Source organism: Temnothorax americanus, unplaced genomic scaffold (genome assembly GCF_048541705.1).
Source record: "Temnothorax americanus isolate GAGA-0224 unplaced genomic scaffold, ASM4854170v1 Scaffold19, whole genome shotgun sequence".
In the NCBI taxonomy this organism is placed as follows: Eukaryota; Metazoa; Arthropoda; class Insecta; order Hymenoptera; family Formicidae; genus Temnothorax; species Temnothorax americanus.
Window position 1 is genome coordinate 2,080,670 of NW_027509329.1, and position 14,331 is coordinate 2,095,000.

Below are 14,331 nucleotides of genomic sequence, written 5' to 3' on the forward strand. Positions count from 1 at the left end.
ACCGATGGGAGATGTTTATGTCCATTTGAATTCCAATTAATGGCACGTCGAGGACACTTTGGAACGCGTGACATATCGCGGCGCATTGTTCCGCCGCCGGACGGAAATGGTGACCGGAGTCGGGCCGTTTAAAGGGCTCGTAGGATCGATCGCTCTCTCGCGGACCTCCCTTCAAAATAGAATCCCGCGGGAGCTTTTTCATTATCTCGTATTTCCACAAAGCCCCGCGGCTAAAAGAAGCGACGTCGCGTCGGTATTTTATAGGAAGCCGCTCTCCGACCCTCACCCTCTCTGCTCTTCCTATCACAAACGCGATACGCTGATAGTCTATTTTATGGCGTATCCGGCAACGGAAGAACAAATTTTTCAAAATACGTGACGTTTGACGACAATCCGGTCGTTCTTGAAAATCTTGCTCGACACAAATTGGCACTACTCTCTCAAAGGCAATATCTTACCTATTACAAAGATACACTTACACTCCCTGAACGTTTTATCTTAGCATTATTTTATTATTTCAGTTAGTAGAAGGACGACGACGACAATTCAACTCATTTTTCCAATCTAATAATTACTTAAAAAATAAAAATAATATTGTATGTATCAATATATCAGAGAGTAATATTTTAATATGTGTATATACATACATAGGAGAAACCAAATTTCTTTTAATTTCCCTCATTATTATATGATACAATATTATCACTCGAAAAGTTTGGTATATTTTTTTGGTACGCAGAAAATGTAGAAAACAAGATCGTTCAAAACTGACAATGAGTTAAATTAACACGCTTCTTCATATCGCTTCTTCAACAGAAACATTGTTTCCTCTGGACGAGAGAGAGAGAGAGAGAGAGAGAGAGAGAGAGAGAGAGAGAGAGAGAGAGAGAGAGAGAGAGAGAGAGAGAGAGAGAGAGAGAGAGTATGTACGGTGGAGATCATGACAATGTTAAGCGCGAATCATAAATGAAAGTCATCTCTGAATTTTCACTCGCGGACAGCGCCGGGGGATGGTAAAAAAACACCGGAAGTCGCAGATATTACGTACGTGTTTCACTGGTCGCGAGTTTGTCCACGCCGAGGGAGAGCCGTGGAGGAAATGTGGAATTTTCGTTAGTCGGCACCCCGGTCACGTGCGCGGTGCAAATTGAAATTCTTGTTTCGCCCGGCGGCATTTATCATGACCGTTCTGCGGCTGATCATTAGATCTTATTTCGATCGGTTTATATCGATCTTTAGCGCGACACACACACACACACACACGCGGCTTTTTATTGGTCGTGGCGCTCAAATGCCGGGTGGACGGATATTATCGAGAAGCTGAGACGGATATCGTCTCGATTGCGCGCACCGAGCACACACACACACCAATTATTCATCGGTGAAATTCACCGGCTTGTTTTTTGCGCAATTGGATTGTAAATAATGCGCGCGGCGCGGTAGTACGTCTAATGGCATCATGATAAAACATTACAAATGAATATTGATAACGGCGCCTGTTGTTTGTGTTTGACTGCAATTTATAATGGAGCACGCGGCATTATTTACGAATGATAACAAAACAACCTCGCGGCGCAAGTGAACCATATCCTAATTACAATATTCTTTCCTCAGGCGTACGAATACCCCGTATGAAAAAAAAAAGATGATTACATTTCTCCTGATGACGCTTGGGTGAGATATTCCTCCGTGAAATCCACATATCACGATATTACACGCCGTAATATTATACTTTACGTATCGATTTGAAAAAAAGCAATTTAATCCACCGGTAATGGCGCGACTCGCTGTCCGCGAACGGGCGTAATGCACAGGGAGCATAAAAAAGAAACGCGAAAGAGAAAACGGACGATTAGAATACATGTGTGCGCGGGCGGAATAGCGCGAAATTAGAGGTACCGCGATAGCGCTTTGAATTTTGCAATCTCCGGCCTTTGCGAACGCGCGCTGGCGAGTTTCGTGAAATAACGCGGCCGATATAAAATACAAAATACCGGCGAAATTACCGGGCCACACACACACTCTCTCTCTCTCTCTCCCCCCGGGGTTTTTTCCCGCCAGTGTTTGCCGTGAAAAAGCATGGCGGAAGACGCGTAATGCTCATCGAATACCGTATCGAGAGATTTGTCACGCAATAAATACTTCCGAGATTATGTGCCACGTAAAACGCACTGCGTTTTTCTATATCTATACCCTTTGTTCATTCACTCGCTCTCCCTCGTATTACGAAAAAAGGGAAGAAAAAATACGTAGCTCAATAGCAAAAAGGCTATTGGGTTGCTCACAACAGCGCACAAAAGCGCTAATGAGCGGTGCAAGTTGCATTTACGTCGATTCGACGCAAAAAATGCGTCGAAAATCCATGACAATTGATTCACGGTTCCATTGAATTGGAACTGCATTTCTTCTACTTTTGAGAAATATCTCGTACACATCATGGCCAGAATCTTTTCACATAAGTCAACGTCAGAGCGCATGTATCTTTCAATTTTTATATATACTTGTAAGAAGTAGTTATTCGTGCAACAAGTGCTCGCCTTCGGCTCGTGCGTCAACTCCGCATACCCTTGAATTTTCATCTTTACGCACGACTTGCACACCCCATTTTATGTTGCAAGTGCGTGGAAAGTGGTCCATCACGCACGCGTAGCGTGCGCAATGGGGCACTTTCCATGCACGTGTTACATAAATAGCCTTTACCATCCAATTCGCATATCGTGATTTGCGAAATTTTATATTAATAGAAGGTAAAATAAACTTTATACAAGTTAAAATGTATATAGAAATAAATATACCGTAATAAACAAAACTTAATATTTTAAATTTTAATATTTATTTTAATATTTATTTTGATTGTTTATTTTGTCAGCGAGCATTTTACAAGCAAACATCGATGATATTAAATTTATATTACTGATTTCGCGTTTGTATGCAAATATCTCAGACTGAGCCTTTGGCGTTTAGTCAAATGACGCATAGCGTGTCCGCCAGTTCATAAATTTTCGTATAATTCCATGACATATCATTTATCAGTTTCCAAGTCGAAGTCGAACAGCGAAGTCGAATTTACCGTTGAAGTCACGCCGCTTTCTGACACGCGATTAATCCATCGAACGTACCCCATTTGTATGCCCGAGCGAAAATGGGTTCGCGCCGAGAGTGATAAAAACGGCGGAATTACTCCTCGCGGCGAAATTACTCGCGTGGAATTCGCAGTATCTGCTTAATGGTTTCATGCAAAAATGCGCCTCGGCGAAGAGGAGTTCGCACCTGGAATCCCCCTTTGCATTTCATGAGATCAGAGCGATCACATCTGTTTACCGTTTTATGAGATTATTTCGGAAAATACTTTGCGAGAGATCGATCGCGCTAAAGTCGTTCGACAGCTTGACAGCGTGAAAGTCGATGAATATTTCCGGGCAAGCACACGCGCTATAAAACCATGCGTAAACTTATTGTCGGATCGCGGTGTACTATTTGGCGGTATATGGCGTAAAGCCCGAGATGAAATTTCATCGTGTATCACGTAGGAAGGGTGAGGCCGGAGAGGAGAGCGCTAGCTGGCCAGACGGCGATCGATCGTACGTATACCTCGTGGAGATGGAGAGTGGACCGTAGGACGAGTAATACGACGAGTTATTAAATTGCCAGGGTCATTAACCTAAATGTCATAACTATATATTGTATCGCGCGAGCAACGAAACAGAAATGCCGGGAAAGAACTAGCACTTAATCAAACACATCCCGTTTGTTACCATAATTGTAACTGTAGCTTTTTTAGCCGCCTAGACCTCGATATTCTCGGCGTAGCATTATACGCTCGTACAAGTCAAAATAATTGTGTCTTTTGCATCGATATTACTTACTGCTATATTACATTTTTATTTACGTCACATCTCAAACTCCGTGGATATTTTTACAGATGATTTTAATTTAACATCGTTATGGTGATTTGATCTTCTGTATAAACAAATGTAACGTTAGAACGGAGGGGGTATTAACCCTCCGTCTGTATAAGTCTTTTTTTTTGCACCCTTGGAGTGTATACGTGGGTCTGTTACATTTGACGCCATTTTTCCTTACTTTAAAGTATTTTAAAAAATCTAAAAAAAAATTTGCAAAACGTCTGTCTACATTGTAGTTGACGATTTTACAGTCATTTCGATAAACATCGTTTATTTAATATTTTCTGGCTCGCACAAAGTTTTACAGTTACGAACAGATATCATTTTGGCCCCGTATATACAGACGGAGGGTTAAAATTATTCAAAAGCAACATTGTAATAGAGGCGAAAGCATTGCCGCTAACAACAGGTATATAGATTGTGGAATTCTATTTGGCTAAACTAATAAAAACGCGGAAATATTAATGACTTTCATCAGAAAGAGACTCATTCTGTTAGAATGAGTCTCGCGAAACTTTTTAACGGCGCTTTAAAAATGCGATACGCGTGTTTACCGTCTATGACATCTCGCGCGTAATGTAATGAAGAGAGGAATTTTGAAACACGTCGTCTCCGACAAACACGGGTATGTTGCCAGCAAAGGATTATCTTAATACCGTTCCTTAATGCTGTCCTTTGTTCTCTCTCCTACGGGTATCTCTTTAATTTCTTTCTCGGCAGTATTTATAATATATCTCGAAAAAATTCGCAGTATTTTAAATGCTAACATTGCTGTATTATAAATTATTACGCTTCCTATCGCGTCCTATTGTTTAATTATTGTTTCATATACAATTCGTGATATTTATTTGTTATAGATGATTATTTATAATTGAGTCGATTTATTTGACCGCGTTAAAACGGCCGGACCTGTTGCCTTTGTTTCTATTGCTCCGCTTTTACTTTTCACCAGCGCGTATTACGTTCCTTCATCGATAAGATCGCGACTTTTGGTCTTACGGCCGTCCGATGATGACAGACCATTACCCTCGCCCGACCGGACAGCTAAGGCCAGAATCGATCGTCGCGACGTCAGCAGTCGATCACGGGAGGAAATCCAAATCTCCGTGCCTCTGCAATTCGATGACGCTTCGCCGATTGGGTTCTCCTGGTGAGATTCGTTGTGATTCTCTCGAGAATGTCCCCATCGAATCGTCGTCGTAAATGACTCCGGCGCATTATTATCTATTATCCTCAATCGTCGGCGCGCCGCGCTCGCCGCTCGCTCCGTTCCCCCTTTTACTTTCTGTATACCGTGAAGATTGTCTCAAAGGAACTCCACGTAAGGTAAATATAATTTTCCTTCGCGGCCCTCTATTTTTCCGTCCCTTTTCTCTCCCGGGCGGCCGGCACTTATATACCTCGAGCCTCGAGCCAACCCCTCGCCGACGGCCTCTCGCGTTCTCGGGAAGGATGATTGCGATGAGCAGCCAAGCGGACGAAGTCAGACTCGAGCGATTTAACATTGTTTTAACATCGATACGATACCCGTGGCCGCGGGAATCCGCTTACCCGCTGGCACTGTAAACCGTATCAATTCAATTTCATGCGAACTCTTTCGAGAACACTTCGTTCGCCGCCCCGCAGTACTCCCGGACGTTTATCTTAGCCGTATAGACGCCGCTACCCGCGTTCTTCCATTTCGAGATCCCGACTCGTGCTCGTACACTAATGTAATACAAGTAGTATGATTGTGTTGTAATTGCAAAATTTATTCACGTGTTCCTCTCGTACCTTCAATTCTCGATTAAATTTTATCACAAATGTATACATTAACTTATTGCACTTTCAACAAAACGTGTTAATAAACGTATCTAAATATTATAATAAAAGTAGCATATTAAATATTAACGCATTTGTACAAAAAAAAATGAACGGACTCTCCGGCATGAACAAAAAGGCCACGTAGCTCAAATATTAAACACGAAATGAGTGTACATAAAGCGTGCAAATTTCAAATCTATTTAACGAAGAAATATATTCGATTAAATTCACAGTACACGTATTATAATATAGAACGCGAACGGCTTTGATTTAATACTTTTATCAAATCCGCCACGCACCGATGCATACCGGTCTTTGGTGTCAGGCTGCGCGTCCGCAGTTTCTCTTCTTATCAACACGTGAGCGCTTTGATTTATATACGCCGCCGAGCAGTCAGGTGGACGGTGTCCACGCTCGATCGATTTTAACGTCGTTTCGCCGACGACGGTGCCGGCGCGCTGATCACCGCCACCGGGGGGGGGGGGGGATAAATCCACGACGCTCCAAGGGACAGCAGCGGGGCCTTTTTTAGTCGCGCGCTTTACGGCGCGAGCCAAAGAGCCGTGACGAAGGGCTTCCCCGTTTCCCCGGGAGAGACCGTTTGATCTGCTATACAACGGATAATTCGCCCGCCGACGCGTTTCACGTCGACACGCGAGGCGCGAGGCGTGCGTGCCTCGCCTCGCCTGCTTTGTCGCCGCCGCATGAGCGGCCCTTTTTACACGCCCGCCTCGTCGGCGTTCGCCGAGCCGAGCCGCGCCGGACGATTCACGTTTTGCGACGCGAAAGCGAACGAAAGCGGGAATACAAAGGACAGAACCGGGCGCGTGAATGGAAGAATGCGACGAAAAACGGGTGAATTTAACCCTACCGCGCGGCAGGATTAAAACGACTTTTCCCCTCTTTCTCGTTCGCGCGCACTCGGCTGCCACTTCCGTTGAATTAACCAGTCGAAATCTGCGCGCATTGTGAGGATTCTAAAGTTTCTATCGTCCGTTCCTGCTTAACTTTTTGACAAACGTGCAAGGACGACCTAGATTCTGTGCCTAGATTTGAAAAGAATACCCAACGTCTCCCTTCTTCTCGCGGCTAATTATATTTGTTGAATTAATACGTGACGCATTTATTGTATATCTTGGTAGATTTTTCATTCTTTATTCCATTCATTTTCGATTACCTTTATCACGCACGCTATCACTATAGATAATTTCATTGTTAAAGATTACAAAATTGCGCGTGGAAACTTCCTGCACTGTTGGGAAATTTGTATTAAATATAAATCACATGTCCCCCAAACGGTCCACTCAAATTTTTGTGTTAATTTAACATAATACCTATATGGACGTGTTAAATGGTAACATCGATACTGTGTTAAAATATTTCAATAGAAAAGGAAATGTAATTCTAATCGTAATTTGAGGTCAATTATGTGTACAATTAACATAACTTTTATGTTGAAGTTAAGATTGTAAGATAAAATCAACACTCTTTTTCTGTAAATTTTAACACATTTAATAAATACATTCAAATTGTGTTGCTTTAACACATATTTTTGAAATTATTTTAATAATTTTACATTTTAAATTTGTTAAGTTAAATTCACATAGCAGGCATATGTTAAATCTACACATGTATGTGTTGATTATTTTACACAAAAATTTTTACAAGGACCTATTTTAACCAAACTACAAAAAAGTTCCAACAGTGTATATTCTGAATAAATTTTTGTATAGTTTTGTTAAAAAAGGTCCTTGTTAAAATTTTTGTGTAAAATAATCAACACATACATGTGTAGATTTAACATATGCCTCATATTTATTCTTTTCGTTCGTTTTCGATTACCTTTATCAAGCACGCTATCACTATAGATAATTTCATTGTTAACGATTACAAAATTGCGCGCGGAAACCTCCTGATCCTGATCAAGTTAACAAGCGTTGAACGAACGCGAACGAACAATTTGCTTCAATGAGTGCGAACGGTGGCTGGCGGAAGTAAGTTGTTTATTCATGTGCGTTTGCGCTCGCTCGCTCGATCTGGAGTCTGGATCCACCTTCGGACGGAACACACACGCTCGTATAATACAAGATATCCATATGCTTCCGCCGAAATACGCAAGAAGCGTAATTCGTCCGGCGCGCCTTGTTAAGCCACTTCGCCACCGCGACAAAGTTACGTCGTTTTGCGAAACGTACCTTATACATATACCCGTATAAGCTTGCAGGACACATTCGACGATAATGAAGAGCGATCGCGGCGATGTATCAACCGCGATTACGGTCTTATATCCGACGCACGAAAACGGATGAGACAAGGTGATCCACTTATTTCGCAAGTAGGCGCGAGGATGAGTGAAATCACACGTCACGTTGTCTCTTAACGTCAAATTTCTTTCCGTCCGATTATCTCGCTTAAGTTTTATATACTCATATAGAGAGAAATGAAAAGTTATGACTCGTATAAAGAGATAGAAGGCCAACGTTTTTAGTCCGTAATTGTAAGAAATCGATTAGCGGAGTGAGGAAATATTGAAGAATATTTTATGCCATTTTTATAAGAGATACAATATATGAAAATTGTAATGCAAATATTTTCAGTTTCAATATTCTCTTAATATTAAGCTATTCTTTTTATATTTTATTCATGTCGATTTCTCAAAATCAAATGGATTTATTGATATAAAGTTTACTAAGATTTCTGCGAAAATCGCCAAGTTGTTTTAAACGCTTTCAGTGTACATAAAATGTACGTTCGGTGTGCATAATATTATAATATATAAATATATATAAATTGTCTACTATGATCCATTAAAAGTGATTCACCGCAATCATTGTATTTTGATAAACGATGTTTTGTATTCTGCAATGACGTAGTTATACAAGTTATACACTGAGAAAAAAATATTTTAATCCAAAAAATATTTATTAGGTGGCTCTTAATAGCATTATTTACTTACTTTTTACACATATTTATTTAGAATTAGATATTTTTATTTAATTGAAATAAAAATATCTAATTCTAAATAAATATGTGTAAAAAATAAGTCAACATGCTATTAGGAGCCACCTAATAAATATTTTTTTGGATTTTTTCTCAGTGTAATAATCACATTATTGCAAAAAACTCGAATAATCGTCTAAATGCAGTCGTTTCACGGTCAAAGCGTTCGGATGAGTCATATATTAAAAATTATTGTGCAAAATTATAATAATAAATGCTGGATCAACGGAATAGATAAATGTAATAATTCGTTTTTGTATTATGTGCGTTTGCTTTCGTTGTGCAATATGCATTACATCACCGAATAATTATGTAACTTACACGCAAATCAGATTAAAAATTATTCAACATTGTAACAGATTTTGCGTGTATACCAAAATAATTAGTATTACATAAGACGCGTAATTATTGTGTTCAGTCTACTTAGCCTAGCGTGAAGTAGCAACTGCTCAATCGTCGTTTCTCATTTACCATGTTATTTTATGCAGCAAAAATTGATATCAGTTTTACATAAAAATTTGCAGTAATACCTCGCATATTTGCAATTTGTAAACGACAAAATCGGTAACAAGGTAATTAAACTTTCTTTTTTAAAATGAAAACTGCAGCATTATCTAATTAATGTCGTACTGAAATTATAATAATGTTTCCTGGGATATGACACATGAAGCATTTTGTGTTCGATGTCGTTACATAATTATACGCTATTTATACAAGAATTAATTATTATTAATAAACGATTTTAATAAAACAAGAAATTCTAAATCGATTTTAAATGTAACGCAGTGTCGTGAGGAGATATTAATATTGTGCAATATTTTGTGTCTTGTTGGAAAATATTTTTACGTGATATACAGCTCGCGGAATAACCTTATCACGAGCGCACACTTATGCACACAAGTCGCGTACGCCAGCTGCAATTTAATAATAATATACTTCCCTGAAAAAGCATATTATAATTTTTTAGTTTCGCGAAGCAGTGCCATTAGCAAAAACGTTTTGCCACATGCCAAAGTATGTATTTTCTCTAACGTGTTCTTTTCCGAGGAATTCCATTTTACCTCCTCTTCGCTCAATGCCTCGTTCATGTTCTTTTTTCTCGTCTCTCTTTTTTCGTTTTTTTTTTTACTTTATTTTAAACGCGAACTTTTCCTCCAGCGTGCGTTTTTTTCAAAACAGAGCTCGAACGAGGAGCAAGAGTCGCACGCCAGAACTTAAAATCTAATTTGCGATAGCGTGAAAAACAATCACGCGACTGAACTGACTGGACGCACGGACTGATGAGCGTAAAACCGGAAAGAACCGCCTTCGGCACGCGCGCGTCTTCGTTCTGCTAATTGCAGTCAACCTGTTTCTGACTATACGATTTGCAAGGTCACGGGAGTAGCTTATTCTTCCGCACCTGCCTGCCGGACGGCCGTGAAAAAAAATTCGCGCGGGTTTATCAATTGGCGAAGATCGTCGTCGCGCGCGACGGCCAAAGCGGTCGCCATTACCGGGATTGCGGGCGTCGCATTAGGTAAGATCCAGCCTGTACACATTCTCATTCGGATAATGCACCGCTAAGTGGATGCCCCGTATGTGTTGCGACTCGTGGCCTATCAATCTTGATCTCGGCTTATACGAGGGGCCGTACCCGCGATACAACGCACACTATCGAGGGATCTCTCTGTTTTCTCTCTCTCTCTCTCTCTCTCTCTCTCTCTCTCTCTATTTCTCTTCTACACATATATGTATATACATATATATGTGTAGATATATACCTGCCAGTAATATATGTGCGTGTGGAACGGAGCACTGATACACACGCGTGCCACTAATGCACACACTTGAGCTGAACGTACACCCTAACAGGGCAAGATACCGGTAGGGATATATCAGTAGATATGTACGTAGAACAGCCCAACAGGGTCAAGTTATACTGATGGCTCATAAGATCAGGGTATATGGAATGTACGAGGTCAATGGACAACATTTGCACCCACAGCTTCGCTCAATCTCTCATCCTTATTACGCTTATTACGATTACATGCTAATTCGCAATCATACACACGTTCAAAATACAAAGTATACATTTTATTTATTTCTTTTTTCTGTTGTTCTGTAACACTTCTACACTTTTACACATCTGTAGAGGTGATTTAAGTGACGGTCCAATTGACAATAAGTCTTCGTGCTAAACAACGCATATTGCATTAGAGACTATATTGACCAAACTATTGACAGAGAAAAAAAACAATGGATAGAAAAATTATAGAAATTTTATTTTACTGACTACTTCATTATATAAAATTATGATTACTATAAGTCTAATTTAAAAAATAACAGCTATTATAGATAAGATAATTGTCATAAAATAATGTTTACTCTATTACATGTTTGTTTTACCTTTCTACATCCGACTTATATTATAGTTTCGGCGTTACGAATCAGTGCTATTATCAACAGTATCAATGAGTACTTTTATCATTCCACGCACGGATACATGAGATAGTATTACTCTCGCATTGAAATATTAAATCTAATCATGCTCAAATCCGCATTTGTGTACTCAGAACCCACATGTTCTGACTAATACATCACGCGAGAGGGTATCGGCGGATAAACAGTTATATGTGCATATAGGCAAATGCATTTCCGCGTAATTGTAAATATACATACGTATGAGCGCGACACATGTGCGGATGTTCCGTTCGAGAGGAACGCTAACATGCAAGACATGCCCCGTCCAACGTACCACGTCCTACCAATGTTCCGTCATATACCGACGGCTGACGAGCCATCAGCGTGGCCAAGATGGTCAATCATATGAGGGGAGATCACTCGGCAGTTTACGACGACGAGAGGACCGATCTTAGAGAATATGTTGCATTTTTTATCGAGCGCGAGTACTCGAGGGCGGGTTTCTGTATATATAAAGATAGTCTGGCCGAAAAATTTATAAGCCATTGCACTTCATCGTTAGCGACTAAAAATTTTCTCAATCTTTTATGCGACTAAGGCTGCGTTCGGGGAGCGCGCTATTAGCGCTATTGCATCATTCTATCTTTATCGCTCATCAAGTGCAGAACAAGGATAGAATAAGCAAATAGCGCTAATAGCGCGCTCCCCGAACGCAGCCTAAAACGAGCAGTTTAGCGAAATACTTCATACGCGTATATATAAAGTAGGATATATATTCTATATATATATATATATATATTTATATATATATATAAGAGTTTGAATAATATTTTTTTATATTATAATAATATCTGCATATAGACATCGAAATAATTATACGCCAATATTCACAATTATACAGTCGTAATTAAATCAAATAGAGAGCCTATGTTCATATTGAATGATGAAGTTATTTTTCTATTTATGCGGTGATACAAATATCAAGATAATATAGAAACCACGCAACAAGATGTATTTACCAATATTTAAGATAGTAGACTTTAAGATAGGATTAAGGAGGCCAACGAATTCACGTTGCAAATGCGTTTTTAATGAGAACTTAACTTGTCCGATCGAACATACGAATCTCGTCGTATACGATATCGCTACTAAACGATTCTCTTTGCGGAGTTGGAGCTTTACGATCAAACAAGACCAATGATTTTCCCCCGCGTCGTTTCTCCCTAGTGCTTTCACCGGCTCCAAATGCGATTTAACACCATTATCGATGTTATACAATTTTGAAACATTATGTAAAGCACATAGAACAAATGATTAGATGGAAAAAAGCTCTTTAACATAAAAATACAATAAAAGAGAAAGACTAATTGGATTCTAAATATGATTTAAATATGCAAATATTTATAATAATTGTAAATATCGTTGCAAACATACATGAACATTAAATGTTTCGAACTTTATTCAATTGCTCGAGAAAGTCAAATTAAATTTAATAGTAATATATCCAACGAAATATTGTATGCCAGTGTCAACTGATTTTCGCAGAAACGGTAAAAGCATTTATACTTAATTTTCATTATTTTATACATGCTAATTTTATTACGGAAATATTTAATTTTCAGTTATCTTTGTGCTCTTACAATATACATACAATATACAATACTTATAATAAGTTGTCTTCATAAACAAATATAAGAATATAAATCAACACATTGATGAAAATCTTGAGCAAAGTTATTGAAATTTTCTCTCATTTGAATTATTTCACAGCTCACTATTTTTATAAATTTTATTTTTCAAATAGCATTTGCTATCTGTTTTCTACATCAAGATTTTTCTACAAAAATGTATACATGTGTGTATCACAATACTGGCTAATTATTCATTTGTGAATGCATAGACCTAAATTATTAATGATAGTGATAGTACATATTTAAAAAATGTAAACTGGACTATCATTATAATTTAACAGAATTTAAACATTATCTTTCTAATATTTTTATAATCTGAATATAATCTCTGAATGTTGATATTGATAAAATTGAGTCAAGTCTTATTTGGCGTGTTAGATATGCGTTGTAAAAGAGGACTTAAGTGGATCTTTGGATTATTCATAATGCCACGCCTGTTTTTTTTATATAGTTGTCTATATATACGTCACTCTTTATCTCGCAATTCCAATTGTATCTCTTCTAAGGTTTTGCCTTCGGTTTCGGGCACAAATAGGTAAATTAATACCCATATAAGAAACGTTATCGCGGTGAACGTCCATAATGGTGCGAACGTGCCGTATAACTCTTGCACGACCTACAAACACAGTACAAATTATTTCTACTATTATATAATATTTCAGTACATAATATTAAGTAATAGAAAGAAAGTCATATAAGTTCGAAAAAATTATTTCGCGTTACACTTTAAACGTGTAATGAGCCATTCTATTTATTAGATGGATATAATATACGCATTTATAGCGAGAAAGCTTTTTAAATAACTGGTATGTTATTAAAATTGCAAATCTAGTTTTAGAAAAAATTCCTTATGCAGATCTTTTTAATAGGCAATAAGATATTGATTGCTTATTAAAATGATGTAATTTGCATATTTTATATACGTAATGTAATGTTTCTTAACATTATTAGAGGTATAAAGACTCCTTTTTGGCCGTCAGGACTATTAAACCGATGTTATATCATACCGTGCTCTTTATAATACTATTACGAAGCAAAGAATCCTTTTTGGTTAAACCTCTTAACCGATCGTTGCTGTCGATAACCCGCTTACCGCGGCTCTCGTTCGCGTCGCGAAAACAAAATCGATTCTTACACAGACGTCAACGTATGTACATACCTGATAGAACTTCACAATGGCGGTGGTGCTTATAGCGTAGTAGAGAGCATTGAGCACCGCGGCGGGTACTTTGACCTCGACGCCGAAGATCTCGCCGATGTATGCCAGCGGTATCGGATTAAGGCCGAGTCCGAAGCCGAGCACGTAAATCACCACGAAGACCGTGGGCACCCACTTGAATCGAGAGACGTCGTAGCCGCCGGACTGTAGCTCGAAGAAAATGGCTATCGTCGCCAGCGACACCACGCAAATCGGCGCGGCGATCAGCAGCAGCAGTCTCTTGCCGGTGAGACGCACCACCGACACGCAGACGCTACCAGCCAGAACGATGCCGACGCCGGTGATGATGATGCTGGCGTTGGTCGAGATC

At 39.1% G+C, this 14,331-nt stretch overlaps 2 protein-coding genes across 10 annotated transcripts in view; both read right to left on the reverse strand.

Moving 5' to 3' along the window:
• Positions 1 to 14,331, reverse strand: part of Glurib (Glutamate receptor IB) — a 232,281-nt gene that overhangs the window by 37,708 nt on the left and 180,242 nt on the right. The window lies entirely within an intron of this gene.
• LOC143896575 (facilitated trehalose transporter Tret1) overlaps positions 10,849 to 14,331 on the reverse strand; it is a 13,324-nt gene continuing 9,841 nt past the window's right edge. For all 5 annotated transcript variants that reach the window (XM_077404516.1, XM_077404518.1, XM_077404517.1 and 2 more), the window contains 2 exons: positions 13,962 to 14,331; positions 10,849 to 13,418 (listed from right to left, as the gene is read on the reverse strand). The exon at positions 13,962 to 14,331 is cut by the window's right edge and continues 433 nt beyond it. In XM_077404516.1, the coding sequence (XP_077260642.1) occupies positions 13,269 to 13,418; positions 13,962 to 14,331 (520 nt within the window). In that variant the 3' untranslated portion in view covers positions 10,849 to 13,268. The remainder of the gene's footprint in view (positions 13,419 to 13,961) is intronic.